This window comes from Poecilia mexicana, unplaced genomic scaffold (genome assembly GCF_051168715.1).
Source record: "Poecilia mexicana isolate PSO_F unplaced genomic scaffold, ASM5116871v1 scaffold_2, whole genome shotgun sequence".
Classification (NCBI taxonomy): domain Eukaryota; kingdom Metazoa; phylum Chordata; class Actinopteri; order Cyprinodontiformes; family Poeciliidae; genus Poecilia; species Poecilia mexicana.
Window position 1 is genome coordinate 34,557,226 of NW_028263371.1, and position 17,665 is coordinate 34,574,890.

General features: G+C 38.9%; 1 protein-coding gene across 1 annotated transcript; it reads left to right on the top strand.

Annotated features, from left to right (window-relative positions):
* The first annotated feature begins 3,875 nt into the window (after nucleotides 1-3,875).
* LOC106908012 (double-stranded RNA-specific editase 1-like) lies at nucleotides 3,876-17,038 on the top strand. The gene is made up of 8 exons (XM_014973944.2): nucleotides 3,876-4,823; nucleotides 6,332-6,446; nucleotides 6,791-6,959; nucleotides 10,503-10,657; nucleotides 10,758-10,926; nucleotides 11,576-11,757; nucleotides 14,270-14,448; nucleotides 14,747-17,038. Exons 1-8 carry the CDS (start codon nucleotides 3,876-3,878, stop codon nucleotides 14,927-14,929), a joined length of 2,100 nt encoding a protein of 699 aa, XP_014829430.2. The 3' UTR covers nucleotides 14,930-17,038.
* The last annotated feature ends 627 nt before the right edge of the window (nucleotides 17,039-17,665 follow it).

Here is a 17,665-nt window from a genome sequence, read left to right on the forward strand (position 1 = left end):
CCAACCCGAACCCAGCAGAGGCAACCCATCACAGAGGGGATGGAAACACAAAGCAGGAGTGAGTCCAAACTACATGTTGATATCTTTAAGTAAAGTTCTGCTTTTAGTGGAGAATTGACTCTTTTTGGCTCCAGTCACTCTCTTGTAGCATGTGTGTCTTTTAGCATCTCTTAGCAGAAAATCATCACAAAATGTACCGTTAAAGTTCTTTAAGGGGAAAGAAATAGATTCATTTGAATTTGGATAATCCGTGAATGATTTCAGACTATTTTTAGGTTACATTCTAACCTCCATACTTAATACAAAAATTAAAAATACAAGCTGTGGGAACAATGACTTACTTTGGAACATATAGTAGATGTGGAACATTCCAGATTTCATTGGGGCTAATGCACTGGTTATTAGCCCCAAGTCCATTCTACCGTAGATAACACTCAAGATAGTTCTAACTGGTGGTAACATGCTACCATATTTTCACCTGACATAATGTGAATTTTGAGGTTTGGAGACAGAAGGAAGATGTTTAATCTGACAGATAATCCAGCTCAACCCAGTACAACAGACTGAGACAGTCAGAGAAATGTAAGTGAATTATGATTGCATTCAGTGTAAGAGTGATAGTGCAATTATTCTCCTCTGTGGTGTGGCTGAGCCAACAGCTTATTTGGCTCAACACTAACACATGCAGCCTCCTTACACTGTTTTTTTTGTGCTGGGTAGTAATAATCCCATCCCTGTTGGAGGAACATGTGGATTATGGCTGACAGTGGTAGAGCTCAAGGTTATTGAAGGGCTTATTGCAGCAATTTGTACAGGTTTCACTCATTGTGAGGTAATCCATCATATTGTTAAACATGGTTTGACAATATTATCATATCGCTTTTCAGGCTGAACTACCAGCTGTTTATTTAAGAGGAGTAACTTCCCCTTCCCCTCTTGTTGCTTAGGGCTTTGCCCTTTTTGTTGTTCAGTTCCATCCAGCCCTTCTGTCTTTATCATTGTCTTTGCATGCTGTCCATTTTGCTGCTAAAACCCAAACTTTGTCCTGTTTAGTCAGTGTCTCCACTTCTGTAATTTAATGTTCTTATTGAATTACATGAAGCTGAGCTGGTAATGAGTTTTGGTCAGAAACTGGTCTGAGTCCCATCTGATCAGTATTTTTGTCAAGTTGAAGCTTGAATTAAACTGAATGATTCTACTAAAATTTAGATTGGTAATTATTTGCTATGACAATTTTAATATTGTGCAATGTGAAATTGTTTAATGTGAAAGGTTTTTATACAGTTAGAATTTGAACTCTGATCCCCTATGACTCCATCCAGTGGCTTGTCGACTGCTGAATTGATCTGTTTTGCTGACGTGACGAGGACTTCCAGAACACAGAGGTTTCTTCTGCTGAGAAGCAGAAAAAAAACTATATATATATCCATGATGTGGGGTCAGGGGAGGCTTTGCCCTCCCCTGACATGATGGCATTATTTTTCCATGCCATCATGGAAAAATAATGATAATAAAACCATTTATATTGTTGTTTTCACCCAGCAGTTTTTACTACAAAGTATCTATTTTTTTTACTTAGCTTAACCAATTCTGATTATTTTTTTCTTCAAAATCGCTGGATTTTTGCATTTTCCCATTCAAATGCTCAGAAGCGAAGCCGGTGAGGCAGCAGCGAGCTGAGCCTCACCTGGGACTGATCAACCTCTCGCCAACTGCACTGGCTGCCACTCTATGGGAGCATGTTCGTCCTGTCTGTACGCCGGTAATAAAATGGCTAAAAAACTAAAAAACATTTAATATATGGACTGATTTTCCATAATTTCGCTTATGTATATAATGTACAGTGTTTTTTTTTGTCACCAACTGTGCTTGTATCGTATTTTGTGTGCGGAGGAGCGATCAGAAACGGCAGAGAACAGACTCGAGGTGAGGCAGGCAGTTCTCTTGCATCATGGCAGGGGGCGCTCATGATCCCAGATATTGTGACTCCACAACTGCAGAGTAAGACACAGTGAGCTAGCCATGGAGCTAGCCATACAGTAAATAAGTAAAGTACAGCGATATATTTGTTTTCTCCTCTCTTCCGATGTCAACATGAAAGTCTACATTTCTACACTTTAACAGTTTTCTAAAGTGGATTTTCATTTGAAGCAGGAGATAATAACTAAGGAAGACCAACACCGGAGCTGAAAGTTTTGCTTCGAGAGTTTGACGATTCTCAAACGGAGTAGAAAAGACATGCCGGTGTAATATTTTTGTGCAGAATTAGCGGTGCATGCATTTCATTGATACGTAAAGGTAAGACAGCAATGAGACGTTTTTGTTTTTTTTAATGAAATGTGCGTTTTGTGGGTTACAGTTTATGTCTAAATAATTCAGTAAAGTAGAAGCGGTAGCTAATCTACCACAGCAATTATTTATTAATTAAACATTAAGCCTAAAACAACAGACTAAATCAGGGCTCCCCAAACTACGGCCCGCCTTCTCATTTGGTCCGGTCCCCTGAACAATACCAGAGAGCGTTCAGTGTTTTTTTTTCATATATATGTGGATTTTTTCTTCAACCACCAGGGGAGCTCTTGAGCACATATGAAACTTACTTTCCCTCAATGGAATATATACTAGTCAGTACCAGTCACCGTTTCGCTCACGGTTTTTCCATTTACATTCTGGGTAAAAATCTATCTACAAACGCGAATATGTCGTCGGCAGTAATCCAGCCCCCCCGGTCCACAGTTTCACTCCACCCCCTCCCCCGGTCAACAAAAGTTTTCTAAGGTTTCTTTCTCGAAAAACTAAGACCGGTCCCCGACCAGAAAAGGGAACAGTTATGTGGCCCTCGCAAGAAAAAGTTTGGGGACCCCTGGACTAAATGTTCTGTTCTGTGTGCAAAATTCTTGAATGTTTTTTGGTGTTAAATCCTAAAACATGAAGTGGCATTGTTGTCAGTTGCTATGGCAACGAGTCTGCGTAGCTTGGCGAATACAGATCACTTTGCTGTGGATCATAGCACGAAATCAATACCTACATTTCTAAATTTCACTGAGTTAATGTGGCTATGGATGACATGTAAATGATTAGTCTTTTTTTCCGTCCAGCGTTGTATGCCTGCGCGAAATTTGCGTACGTCCAATAACATGTGTGGTGTCTAAGTCATAAGTCAGTGCCTCACCAGCAATGAACCTCACCGCATGTTTAGCATATATATATATATATATATATATATGCTAAATAATTTCATTCCAAACAAAACTTGGAATTTATCCAGGAGGATTTATAACGTTTAAATGTTGCAGAGTTCATATATTTTGTTTTATGTTTTTTTGCTCCTTATCCTGATTTTTCTCTCACAAGCACCAAAAGCAGTAACCTATCAAGCTTTTGCTAGAGGATGTTATAAATGGGAATTTATGTAGAATTCCAAGGACTTTGTTAACAGGATCTGGTGATATGTGTTCCTAAATGCCATGAAATGACTTGAGAAAGAAGAAACAATTCAGTTGGAATTTGAGCTTTAATTTTCACATGAACTTTCCAGTTTTAGGTACAAATGAGATAGAGGCAGCTTTATTTTTGTTTTAAAGAATAACTCTTGCTGGTTGTAAGTTTTAGCAGTCATGAATGATGAAAATTCATGAATGATGAAAATACTGTTACGCTTCAGTTGTAAATTTATTCTAAATATGTAGTCAGAGTTTCATGTTTCATAAAAACTTCTATCAATATTTGACACTGTTAATACACTAACTATGAGTGAGAACTTGAGATCCGGTTGGAGAACACATATCACTGAGCTCAGTTGCAAAGAGATTATAAAGGACTCTAAATTTTACATTTACAAGATCCTGCAACGAAGGCATTGTAAGTTACTCTTTATGGGCACCGCAGGTTCATGCAGCACAGATGTTAAGGAAAATCACAACTTGGACAATCTCTTCTCAAAAGAAGGGGTTGCATCTGTTGCTGTTCAGCTCCTCAGTGGAAGGACGGGCAGAGCTAGGAAACGTCCCTTAGCGGAGGGTAACAACGGCCGCACACCTTGCAAGTACTGGCCGAAAAGGCGTAAAAAGGTCTCAGGACCCATTGTGCCCAAGAATGCCCTCATGCAGCTGAATGAGATAAAGCCCGGACTTCAATACAAGCTGCTTTCTCAGTCTGGCCCAGTCCATGCGCCTGTGTTTGTGATGACTGTGGAGGTTAATGGGCAGGTATTTGATGGCTCAGGTCCCACAAAAAAGAAAGCCAAGCTAGGCGCTGCGGAGAAGGCCCTGCGATCCTTTGTCCAGTTCCCTAACGCGTCTGAAGCACACATGGCCATGGGTCGGACTCTGGCTGTTCACACAGACTTCACCTCAGACCAGGGGGACTTTCCTGATGAGCTCTTCAATGCCTTTGAGACATCCAGAGCTCTAGGCGACCCATTATACTTGGCCCCCAACAGCAGGAGATCTTTCACAACTCTGGGAATAGAAAACCCATTGCTCCCTCCCCCTACCTCAGACATTGTTCAGTCTCCCCTGTCCCCTAATCCATTTTCCTTCACTTCCTTGACAAGTGGCAAGAACCCTGTAATGATTCTTAATGAGATGAGGCCAGGACTCAAATATAATACTGTGTCTGAGAGCGGGGAGAGCCATGCCAAAAACTTTGTCATGTCAGTGACAGTGGACGCTCAGAACTTCCAGGGTTCTGGGCGGAACAAGAGGCTGGCCAAAGCTCGAGCTGCCCAGGCTGCCCTGTCTGCACTCTTTCATATTGAGCCTGACCAGGTATCGTCCCGGCAACCCATACCCAAAGAGGGATTGCAGCTTCATCAACCACAGGTGAGCAGGATTTTATTGTCTGTTTACCTGTACCTTACAATAAACTAGGGATGAAACAATTTATCATATTGAATCAATTATTTAAATAATCGTCAACTAACTTAGTAATCGATTAATTGTTAAAATACTTTGCAAGAACAACTAGTCAGGGCTGTAATTTAACTAAAAGTGTTTGTCTAATATAGCATAAAAGTGGTTTCAATGAGAAATCTGCAGAATTGGACATTTTATTTTACCAGAATAGTCAACAGAATAATTGATTGAATAATCAATTACTAAAATAATTAGTTACTACAAACTGACTTTCACTTATAGCTCTGTGCTGTTTACATCAGTACCATCAGCTGTTAGGTGTCTTGTTTCTGATCACATATGTGATTTAAATAAGTAGAATTAAAGTAAGAAAACTTTATTTATGTAGCATCCTTAATCATCATTGACATTTATCAATTAAGAAAATCTAGTTACCTATTGTAAACAACTTAATAACACTTTGTAAACATGTATGTTTTAATTAATTCTTTGTTTTATAAAAATGTAAAATAGCTATGATTGTTTTTCTTTAATTTGTTAATAAAGTTAATATTTCAATTATGATTTCAATATTTCCCTTGATTCAGCCAAACTCTGATTTGCCAAAAACAAATTTAACTGAAACTGATTTCTCTTTAAGAACTTTTTTTCTAGTCTTTCTGCAGTTATTCATTGCTAACATATGCTATTCATCCTTATAAGCACTTTCCTTCAGTTTTACATGATTCATACACATTGTGGAAAACTATAGAACTTTATTTCAGTAATTTCCAGGAGATGAACATTGAAAAAAAATACACTTAAAAATATTTGCATTTGAGAACTGAAAAGTCCTGCCTTTACTTGCTGGTTTTCTGTCAGGTTTCACTTAAACTCCACCTGGTGTAGAAACGTCCATGGATTTTTATGTAATTGAAGGAAAACTGGAAATTGAGTATGGGAAAGTATGGAATTACTCATTTCTATTGAGAAAGAACCATAAAGAGATACATTGAACTGATAATAGTTTTATTCTAAAAAGGTTTTTGTTGTGGCCAGTTTGACAAAATATGATTAAAGGTGACTTCAGGAGAGACAAGTTCAATTCACTGAGAGTCTATTTACACATAAACTGATCCATAGCTGTAATCCCTGCACACTGATAACAGAGTTGTTATCTTAATTAGTATCAGCACCACGGCTGAGTGCTATTCAAACTCTGTTCTTCATCAAGCTGCCTCAGATCGTCAGCGAGTGCAGCAGCTCTCAGAGCGCTTCGAGTGGAGAACCTGAGGGGTTCTTTGCTCTCTGCCTGTCATTTACACCAGCAAAAAAAAGTGCAGATGAACTTTCATAGCTTTTTACCTCTTTTTAGTGTGTTGTCTATTGCTATTTCAAAATGGACATTACTTATAATGAGATGCAGGTGCTTAGCAGGAGTCTTTCTTTCAGACTGTTTCTGGAAGCTTTGTGTCTTATTGTTTTGCTTGCTTTAGGTCCTGGCTGACGCCGTCTCTCGTTTGGTTGTCGAAAAGTTCAGTGAACTAACTGATAACTTCACATCTCCACATGCTCGAAGGAAAGTCTTGGCAGGTGTTGTCATGACAGCAGGTATTTTCTAATTTTCTTTTTTTTCCACAGAGTTATACAGTTAACCCATTTTGGAGGACTTTTGATTAAATTTGTGTTCCTTTTTGAGCATGATATGTTAACTGAAACAAAAAAATCTGTATTTTCTCTTCTTTTTTATGCACTTCTTGTTACTGTGCACTATTTTATTTTTATATTTGTATCATGTTCGAATAAAATTTCATTTCATTTCAAATTTCATTTCATTTCATTTCAAAGTACTCTGTCCTTTACTAGGCGCTCTGTCAAGAATAAAGAAAATGTAAAAAATAAATGTGGAGAACTTATGTACGTTGTTATCTGAGATTTGGATTTTCCCCACCCAGGTTCAGATGTAAAGGAGGCACAGGTTGTCTGTGTATCCACAGGGACAAAGTGCATCAATGGTGAATACATGAGCGACAGAGGACTAGCCCTGAATGACTGCCATGCTGAAATTATAGCTCGGCGCTCTCTCATCAGGTTCCTGTACTCCCAACTGGAACACTTTCTCAGGTGATTTTTGCTGAGTTGAAGAAAAAGAAAAAAAAAAATTATGACCAATACTCCCACTCAGGGGCGCCGCCTGGAATCTTGGGCCCCCTGACAAAACATTTGATTGGGCCCCCCATGTGGATCTGCTGTTACAATTTTTTGAGTCTATTTGACCCTTAAAAAGCGTCACAATTTTAAAGGCTTGCAACTTGCTTTCTTTGGTTCAGTACTGATACTGATACTAACTGATATTTACTGCTCATGAATTTTACATCCAACAGTCCACATATGGAAGTAGGTTGCTTAAATTTTTTGTTAGTTTTAGATTCTGTTAGTTTTAGATACTGAAATGTCTCTCCCCACGAGCAAGAGTCACAATGTGCAAAATACACATAAAGCAATCCAGACTTCTCAAAACAATGCTATGTAGTTGCATTTTATTCAAGCTGCAGTACATAATTTTAATAAAAAAATATGTTACTCCATATTTGATAAAGCTGTCACCATGTCATGACATTTTGCTCTAAGACAGATACTCTGTGAAAAAAATCAATCTCCTCCATCTCCTCCCTGAACTACTATCTCTAGCTAAAGTAATGCAACGTTCCTCCCAAAACAACCAATCAGAACCAGGAGGAGGGTCTTATTGCTATCAGTCAACTTCATTCACTCACTGCTAAATGTGCTAATGGTGGAGAAACAAAATGTCATTCCAGGAAAACAGTTTATCTGCACTCAGTGGTAGCTATGCTAACTAAACTGAGCATTCACAACAGGCTCTGCTAGCTGCAGCACAGCACAGAGCGAGGGGAGGAAGGATGAGCAGCACCACATGAGATGGTGATTGGCAGCACTAAAACTCTCCTGCCTCTGACTGGTTGTTTCTAGCACTGGGAGAAGTCAGAGGAAATAGATTGTTCACAGATTACCTCTCATACTATACTGTCACAACATAATGACAGTTTTAACAAATGTGGGAAAATAAATTATAAAAGTTACTGCAGCTTTAATTTCAGTTAGGAGAGGACGGGTCAGGAGGTATGTAGGTTAGAGCTGCTGCTGGCTGACTCATCTGTTAGGTGGTGAAAGGTACAAGGGACAAGTTAAATATATGAACATATTGGTCATTTTTTCTCCTTAATTCATTAAATGCTAGTGAAATGGAGGCAAACAGTAGTCTGTAGCTAAGCTAACTATGCTAAATGGTTAATAATCTCATACAGTCTATCCACCTCTCGGAGAAAAACTGAGCTATAAATTGGCACTCTTGTCTTTCTCTCTCTCCCTCTCTCTACTTTTTTCATTTTTGAAAACCTAATTTTATAATTTTTCTTAGCAGCATAGTAGCTGCCACAGTCATAGGCGTAGGAAGTGGGGGAGACGGGGAGGACGTATCCCCCCAAATATTCCCAATATTGGAGAGAGTCGCATTCGCCCCCCAATAATTTCACCGCTGTTGCGAAGAATTTTAAAATCTTCCACTCGCGTGCCTTTATTTTGAAGGCGCACAACAGCGCATTCAGCAGAGCGCTTCCTCCCCCTCCCTCCTCTGAACCGTAAGCAGACGGAGTCAGAAACTCCGTTTGGATACGGAGGTAAACGATCTGTTAGGAATGTTGCCATGAATATCGCTCGTTTATAACATCTTGTTGTCAGTTTACTTTCATATATAGAACTAAATCTTTTTGGTTTAGCCGTTTTAATTCTGGGATTGTCACGTGCAAAATTTTACTGTTAACTGTTTAAAAGTTAGCTAGTCTAGTCACAATGATTTAGAATGAGACCGAAACAGCAACATGAGCCTTTTTATTATTTAAAGTGAGCAACACCTGATCATACTCGACCACTTAACATGTATTTATACATTTTATTATATTTTATTATATTATATAATTTAGATATTTAAGAGAACAGCAGTGCTAGAATGATGTTGAAGAAAGGTGAAGAAGCTCTGGTGAGGTCTTCATTTAGTTTATTGAAATATGTATTAACTGTTTTTAATTTTTAAATAAACTAAACTATTTTATTATGAGAGGAGCAGGTCAGGGAAGACAGGAGAGCCAGTTGGTGTTTCAGAGGGTGAAGATATAAAATTATATTAATTAATTATATTAAAAATCATATTAATTACAGGAGACAATAAGAAAAGTGCTTGAAGAGAGGTTTAAAAATAAATTAGTGAAAAGTTTTGTTACACAGTAAATACAGTTGAGATGTATAAAAATGTATACATCTGAAAATTAAGTTGGGTAAATTCTCATTCTGTATGATAAAAAGACTTTTTATATTTAGTTCACATTCTGACACTGTACATCACTGTAGTGTCTGTTGTAAATCCATGAATCCATGCAGGAACATCAGGCTGCAGAGAGTCAGAGGGAGGCAGAGACAGAAACACATATCCGTAGATATTTTAGTTAAATGTTTGCAGCTGAAAATGACAGGAGAAAAAAAACATTTAGTCTTTTTACCTCAGTGTTTTTTATGGCTCTTTGGTAAGTTACTGGATGCAGGGCTGGAAAGTGAGACTGAGTTAACAGTGAGGAGCTTAAGTGTCAGATGTGAAAAGTATCAGATCAAACTGTTGCACATAAGTGCAACAGTTTGATCTGATACAGTAGGGAGATGTTCAAGAAGAACAAAACTTGTTTTTTAGATTTAATTTTTGTTGGTCAAATTGCTGTATTGAGTTTAAAACTGCCGAGTCCTATTTTATGAGCTGTTTTCTACTTTGGTTTTAGGAAGAGGTAGAACCAGTTCAATTGCAAGTCAATTTATATCAAAGCATTTTGACCAATAAATTGTATCAGAATCTGTTAGCCTGTGTGTGCTACCAGAGTATTTAGCTTGCTAGTTGTGAGGCAAATGCTAAAGTGAGTGTTCATCCTGGAATGACAGTCATTATACTGCATAACTTTAATCTGACTATTGGATTGTAAATAGTAACGTGTTAGAATACTTGTTACTGAAACAAGGGTCAGATTAGAGTAACGCGTTACTGATGTGTTGATGGCATAATAGTTTATGATATTTCTGCTCAAGCTATTTACTGATCTGTCAGGTTTCCGATATGCGTCCCCCTAATGACAGACTCGTTCCTACACCCTTGGCCACAGTCGTTCTTATCTTCTACTGACTGCTGCAGAAGGTGAAGCGTCAAGCGCACCAAGCAGGAACAAACCATTTAACGAAGATCCAGGGGGGTTCAGGGCAAATATGGATGTGTTTTTTGGTCTCGGAGTGGGAACATTAAAGTTTTACTGCTAAAAACAATCTTCAAAACACAATATGATTAATTTTGTAACTAACAGGTCCCCAATTATTATTATTTTTTATTTCTATGAATAAAAAATAAATAAATAAATTGTGGAGGGCCCCCTATTGGTCAGGGCCCCTAGAATTGTCATCACATTCCCCCCCTACACCGCGGCCCTGCTCCCACTTTTTCTTATTAATAGAAAAGAACTGTGATCTTTGCCTTGCGTGTTGACTCAGTTTCATAAGCCTGATTGATACCAGTTTGAAACTAAACTTCCTGTCTGTTTTATGAATTTGAATCTTTAGTCCTAAGGAAGAAGATCATCACAAATCTATCTTCACCTGCTGTGACAACAAACAAGGTTTCAGACTGAATGAAAATGTCCAGTTCCACCTGTACATCAGCACCTCCCCCTGCGGCGACGCCCGCATCTTTTCACCTCACGAAGCTGCTGTAGAAGGCGAGGACGGGTTCTTCAGCTGCCTTTAGCAAAAGGTTTTCTCGTCATTCCTCAGAGGTTGTTGCTCCATTTTCCTTGTTTCTCTCTTTGAATCTCTCAGATCAGAGCGACAGACACCCTAACAGGAAGGCCCGCGGGCAGCTCCGGACTAAGATTGAGTCTGGTGAAGGAACCATCCCAGTGCGCTCTGGTAGCACCATTCAGACATGGGACGGGGTTCTTCAGGGTGAGAGGCTGCTCACCATGTCCTGCAGCGACAAGATTGCCAGGTCTGTCTTCTGGCCCCCACACACAGACAACTGACTAACTCACTTTTGTTGTAAAGCTTTTTGACACCTTGGGATTCATCAGACTCTGTACCTAGATGTCAGTACTTTCTGTGTTGTCTTTTTAATTATCCACTTTTGATCAAATTCTGACATAATATGCCTTATGAAAGTATACCTATAAAACTTTCTTACCCAAAATGATTGGCCTCTAACCTTTGTAGACCATCCCTACATGCATGCATCATGTAGGGATGATGAATTAATCATTCTTACTCTGAAATGATGACATAACATCAGACTTAAATAGTTCTTTTCAGGACACTAAAAGATGCTTCACATGATTATGCTATATCACACAGTTAGCCCTTATGAACACCAACAGGTAAGGCAGGTGAAATGTCTTATCCACGAGGTTGAAGAGCGAACTCATACCACCGTCGTCTTTGTGTCTCTAGATTTGTAGATGTCAGGATCCAACATGTTCTCGGATTATGCTTTTTGATGAGTCAGCAGAAATTTTATTACAATTACATTACACTGTCAGAATTTCTAGGATACATTTTCATTGCAAGAATGTCCAATGGGTGTTGTAGATATGTGATTTTCTTTGAGTTTCTTTTCTGTATTTGTCTTTTGGCGTCATGAAAAGGTGGAATGTGGTTGGATTCCAAGGCTCTTTGATGACCTACTTCACTCAGCCCATCTACTTCTCCAGCATCATCCTGGGCAGCTTGTACCATGCGGACCATCTGTCCAGAGCCATGTACCAGAGACTTACTGAGATGGAGGTGCTACCGCCACCTTTCAGCCTGAACAAGCCTCTGCTCAGTGGTAACCAATGTCATACTTGCATCCCACAGTCCTCCAGAGGTGGCCACGTCTAGCCCTTGAGAGCTACTATTCTGCTACTCTTAGAAGCAATCCCTCTCCAACACCCCAGAATCAAATGAATGGCTCATTAGCAGTCCTCTGTAGAGCTAAAGGTCTGCTGATGAGGGAATTCAGGTATGTTGGACAAGGTGATGCACATAAGAATTACAGGACAGTTCTTCTCAAGGACTGGTCTTCCTTACACAGATTCCTGTAAATCTGGTAGCAATTTCTGAAAACTTAAAAATGACCAACTAGTTTTATTGCCATAGTGTTATTTCACACTAAAACTCAATTACAATTCAATATCAATTAACTTTATTCATATAGTGCCAATTCATATGTCATCTCAAGGCACTTTGCAAAAATTTACTTCCACACAATTATACTTACATTCCAAATGATCCTAGTTATCAAGTAGTGCAGTCAAATTCAATTTGTTATTCAAATTTGTTTAAAATTGGCCTATCTAAGGAAAACCATTATATTGAATCAGTCTACTCAGACTAAGATTGCATGCAGTAACTCGTCCATGTAAATCTGTACTGTCATGGTGTAAAGTAGCTGAATAAGCAAGCAGGACCAAGACAGTAAGGAGAAGGTTCTGTTTCACTGCTAGAGACATTTTTAGTGTGAAATGTTATACTGTATTGTGTCCATCACATGTTTTATACCTGCCACTATACTGATCAATTTCTAGTTTCCATAAAAATCAGAATATTTATGAGTTAAGGTAGCGGTTCTCAACGTGGGTGGTACCGCCCCCCGGGGGGCGTTCAGAGGACGGCAGGGGGCGCTGGCGGACATTTTTACGAAAGGGGGGCGCTGGAATTCCTTTGGGGGGCGTTTGGTCGAAGGTAAACTTTACACCTTAAATACCCAACAATACCAGTTTAGACTTTGAGCAACTTGGTAAAACTGTGTCGTGTAACATTAAGTCATGCTTGGCTGCAACTGTATCGATGGCAGCTCTTCTTCTTCTTTTCTTCAGTGTTTGTTAGCTTCTGTTAGCTTCTCGGCGTAGCTCCACTCTCCTGCTACTTGTAGCTTCACCACATCAGTTCAGAGTTACATCGGCTGATGACGGTGCTGTGATTCACTTTGTCTGGTATTTTGTTTTGGCAGTTCTGTGATCATGTCAAAGCAGCAACTTATATTAAAAAGTGTTTTATTTCCGTTTGAAAGCTGCCTGCTTCCATGGAAGGACAACAGAAAATCGCTCTTATAAACATGTAATTACTAAAATCATGATACCCTCTGAAAAATGAACCATTTAAATAAAGAAATCCCTCCATGGTGATACCATGATAGAGAGCGTTCATTTTATAGCGATAACACCGGAGCTGTAAGTGGTCCGGTATGAAACTGGGGTGATGGAATAACACAGCACTTTTAAATTTCAATAATTAGAAAGCAGAAATTGTTTCCGTTGTTTTAAAAGGTTTATGTCAGTCTGCCTTTTCCCCATCGATACGCTTCCCGACCGCCCTGCACCTTAGGGGGTTAAAAAACAAACAAAAAAAAAACGATGCCCACATCGCGCAAAACTCTGAAACAGGAGAAGCGGGACATAAAACGGAGCGACGAACTAGATGTGAATTATGGCATAAAAACAGAGAATCCGACGCTGAACAGTGAAAAATCAACACATGATGTGAAACACATGATGACAATTAGAAGGAGCAGCAGGTGATGAGTGAAGATTTATGATGGTCAATAAATGATAAGTGATGCCCCTCCTGAAAGCTCTAGTTTGCACAATAAATGCCATGTGGGTGACATTTTATGGCTGAAACTCTGATGTCCCATTCCCCTGAAGGCAGCACAGAGCTGCACCACCAGAAACTGACAGAAACACTAAAGAGAAGAAGAGCTATGATTAATGTAGTTACAGTTCTATCCATGTTTTAATGTTGCAGAGCTCAGTCGTTTTGCAGATAGTTTAAAGTTTAAACTGGCATGTTGAACATCTTTTATCATTTTGTGGAGTATTTAACAAATAGAAAATGGCAAAAAATAAGAATATTTTTTCCACTCTGATTGGCTGCTGTCAGGCCTACAGATTTTAAGTTGAATGTTCATTGCATTTTTCTTAGACGCCTGTTAAAATAATTTCTATTCCCATTACTTTTTTGTTCTCTGGGAAATTATTTTTGATGATAAATACAGAAACAAGCATAAAAATCAAAATATCTACAATAGTGATAGTAATATTTATAATAAAATAATAGTCAGTGCAAAGTATCCTATAAATTCTTTGGTGGGGGCTTTGAGGGACCTGGATAAAGGCTGGGGGGGGGGCGCTGGGCCAAAAAAGGTTGAGAAACACTGAGTTAAGGGGAACATTTCTGGTTTGAACCTTGCTTTGAAACTCATGAACGAATCCTCTGTTAGAATGTTTTTAGAATCTAACCTGTTCAAAGGACAGAGTCTGATGAAGAACCTGAATGAGCAAGACCCTGATTTTCTACAGGAATTAGTAACACAGAGGCTCGTCAGCCTGGAAAAGCCCCAAATTTCAGCGTGAACTGGACCATCGGAGACCAGGGTTTGGAGGTGATTAACGCCACCACAGGGAAGGATGACCTGGGCCGACCCTCGAGACTCTGCAAGCATGCTCTGTACACCCGCTGGATTGACTTGCACAGCAAGGTAACACCTATGAGACAGAACACTGCATGTATTGTGACAGAACAGGAAATATGAGCAGATCACACACAGAGGTGATCCTAATGCATTTTATCTTGCAGGGTAACAATAGCTCACCTGAACTGAAGCATGTGTTAGCAAAGCCAGTGAGCATTACAAGGCTTATCCTGTTTGTATCCTCTAACTACTTTGCTTAATTTGTATTCATCCCTGATGTTGTGCTTTTTATGCAAGAGCAGACTCTGTGAAATCTTTTATGAACTTTTCTTTAAAATGTCCCTTTTGTTTCTATGCTTAACAGCTGTCCTCCACCCTGCGGATTCAAACACTGGAGCCCAGGAGCTACCATGAAGCTAAGCAGGCCGCAGCGCAGTACCACTCTGCCAAGCAGACTCTGTTCAGAGCCTTCCTCCAGGCCGGACTGGGAGCCTGGGTTAAGAAACCTGTAGAGCAGGACCAGTTCTCTTTCAGCAACTGTGTGTGAGCTGGCCATGGTTCTTAGGTGGAGAAGTATGTTCCCTTTTGATTTTCTATAGACTGTACTCTTAAATTATTACATTTGTCATTATTAGTATGTTCAATGGGAGATAGAATAGAGGGAAATCACAAAATATGATGCAGTCTGCAGTAACAGAATAGCTCTGTTCTGCTGCATATTTGACTGCATCTCCACCCTCAGTAGGATGCAGCTTCACATTTAAGGTAACGACAGGACAGTGGAACCATGAATTTGAAGAAAGTAATAAAAAGTCTTTCTCTGATTTAACATTTAACAAGTAGAAATAGTTTTGGTAATCTTAACTGACCTTAAACAGGGGAAAAAATATCCAGTTTCACATCAGAAATAGAGAAAATAATGGCTATGTGTATTTTTATATGGTGGATGATTGGTTCCAGTTGTGTGCAAGGTAGATGGAAATCCTGTAAACTTAATTTCATGACAGTGAAAGATGATGTCTTATCATTGACTGAAGTCTATTTTAGGCTAATCAATATCACATGAATCTTAGTTTACATGGTTATGATTATTATTTGATGTAAACTAAATTTTAATGTTAAATATGTCTTCATGGTGGTGGACAAACTTCTAGACTGGCTCAAATATACAATAAAAATAAGTTCAGTTGAAGTGTTTATTTGATGACCCATTCAGATCTAGTTATCAAGGTGATGTGATTTTCACAGGCTTAAAAAACTGTTTGTTTCACAAAACCGGTGATCAGCTCGGATGGAAGGTGGTACACATGCAGACAAATGGAGGGATTCTAAATGATCTTCAAGGAGTTAGAACAAGGCCATGTGGATTAACAGGAGGAGTTTAGATCCAGTGGGAACATGAGGTCTTCTGCTCACACTGTCATCTAGACGCTCTAATCAAAGATTTGTTATTCATGTTTGACCTCCAGTTTTTGCAATGCTTTGACCTGACAGTACTGATCTTAACCAGAAATGTAGAGTCCTCTGTAAGAACTGTAATTATATATAATTTTCTTTCAGCTTTCCTAGCAGTCATCAAGGATTTACTTCAGAAGCCAAGGTGACATCACAATGTGCATGATAATAGTAGTTACTGGAAAATCATGCTTAATGACTTCAGAACAGACTAACTGTTTAAATTGACATTTAAAGTTTCACTTGGCATTTTATGTTAGCAATCTGTGCCACTTTCATGGTAAACAGCAGGGCCATGTTTATTCCCTTTAGCTCTGCGTTTAGGTAAAGGTGCCAACATGTCTAAAGGTTATAAAATGGCAAAAGAGCTATCTCATACTTTATTTAAATTATTGCTCCGTATTAGCCCCTTTACAGTTTTATGGTAACATTTGGGTAGAAATTTTATTAGTATGGACCAAACATTTTAAAATATTTCTTTTGATTGAAGTCTTTATGTATATTTTGTGTCTGTTTTAATGTTTAACTTAATTTACAAACTCACCAAAAGTGATGCCAGGATAATTACCTGAAGAATCCTCATTTCCCTTGTTTTTATTACTGTTTTCTGCCTTTAACAATAATTTGTGAAACTTTTTATATGTGATGCGGATTTCAATGTAGTGTGATCTACCCCCTAAAACATTAAAAGATGGAATAAAAAAATGTTGTATTTCCTTGAGCATGTTTTACTTTGTATTTGCCTTTGCAGGACATATTATATCTATGAATTAATTCCTATTTGATATTTAATATATTTCAGCCCTTTATCCCCTTGCTTCTAACTAGATTCTTTTTGTAGTCCTGTTTTGTGACATAGCACCGCTTTTCTTTTGTAGATGTGAGCTGGATATTTGCACAAACTCATTCACTTTAATGGCATTCTTGCTTGGCAGGGTGACATGTTCCTGACTGTAGCAAAGTGCATTGGAGTGGGTGAATGGAGAACAATGACTATCTGTGTGTCGGTTCTTCATTAGCAGAAATGATATCTCTATTTCCTCAGAACCTACCTTTGTGGATGAGTGAGAAAACTTTATTGCTGATTGTTTTCTCAGTGACATGATAAAGTCCAACTGTGAAGCACAATGCATGAGCTCTACAGGTAAAACATAAAAGAATATGTAAAACCTGACAAAATGTTTAATAAAATATTTTACTGTCATTTTGTCTGGTTTTGTTGTTTTAACTAGTTGAAACAAATCAAAAAATATTTATTCATTAAAATATTTATCCATCCATCCATTTTCTAACACCCTTATCCCTAGTGGGTTTCTGGTGCCTCTCCAGCAAGACATTTTGGGCGAGAGGCGGGGGCAACACAGAGACCGACAGGACAAACAACCACACACACACACACACACACACACACACACACACACACACTCACACATAGGGAGAATTTAGAGAGACCAATTAACCTGATATTTGGACTGTGGGAGGAAGCTGGAGTACCCAGAGAGAACCCAGCATGCACAGGGAGAACATGCAAACTCCATGCAGAAAGACCCTGGGTGATTGGCCATGTTTGGCTGTACATGAAGAAAGTAATGATAGTGGGAGTGGGTATAGTGGGTTGGATTCGTCTGCCTCCAAAGTGATGGTGCCAGATGAATTTGGCCGTGGGCAAGGCACTGTCTCAATGGTGTAATGTATAACAGTAGAGAAGCTGCAGAGAGGAAATTTTTCTTTGGTTTCTCCAGTGCATTTAACACAATTCAGCCTGATTTGCTTTGTCAGAAATTCCAGAAGACACAGGTGGAGGCCTGAACAATCACTTACCTCATGA

What these genes read in the sequence shown, in the direction of transcription:
- LOC106908012 (XM_014973944.2), top strand. Translation starts at nt 3,876, where the DNA reads ATGGGCACCGCAGGTTCATGCAGCACAGATGTTAAGGAAAATCACAAC. An exon ending in TCACGAAGCTGCTGTAGAAG is followed by an intron (nt 10,658 to 10,757) that starts GCGAGGACGGGT and finishes TGAATCTCTCAG; the next exon opens with ATCAGAGCGACAGACACCCT. An exon ending in GAACAAGCCTCTGCTCAGTG is followed by an intron (nt 11,758 to 14,269) that starts GTAACCAATGTC and finishes GATTTTCTACAG; the next exon opens with GAATTAGTAACACAGAGGCT.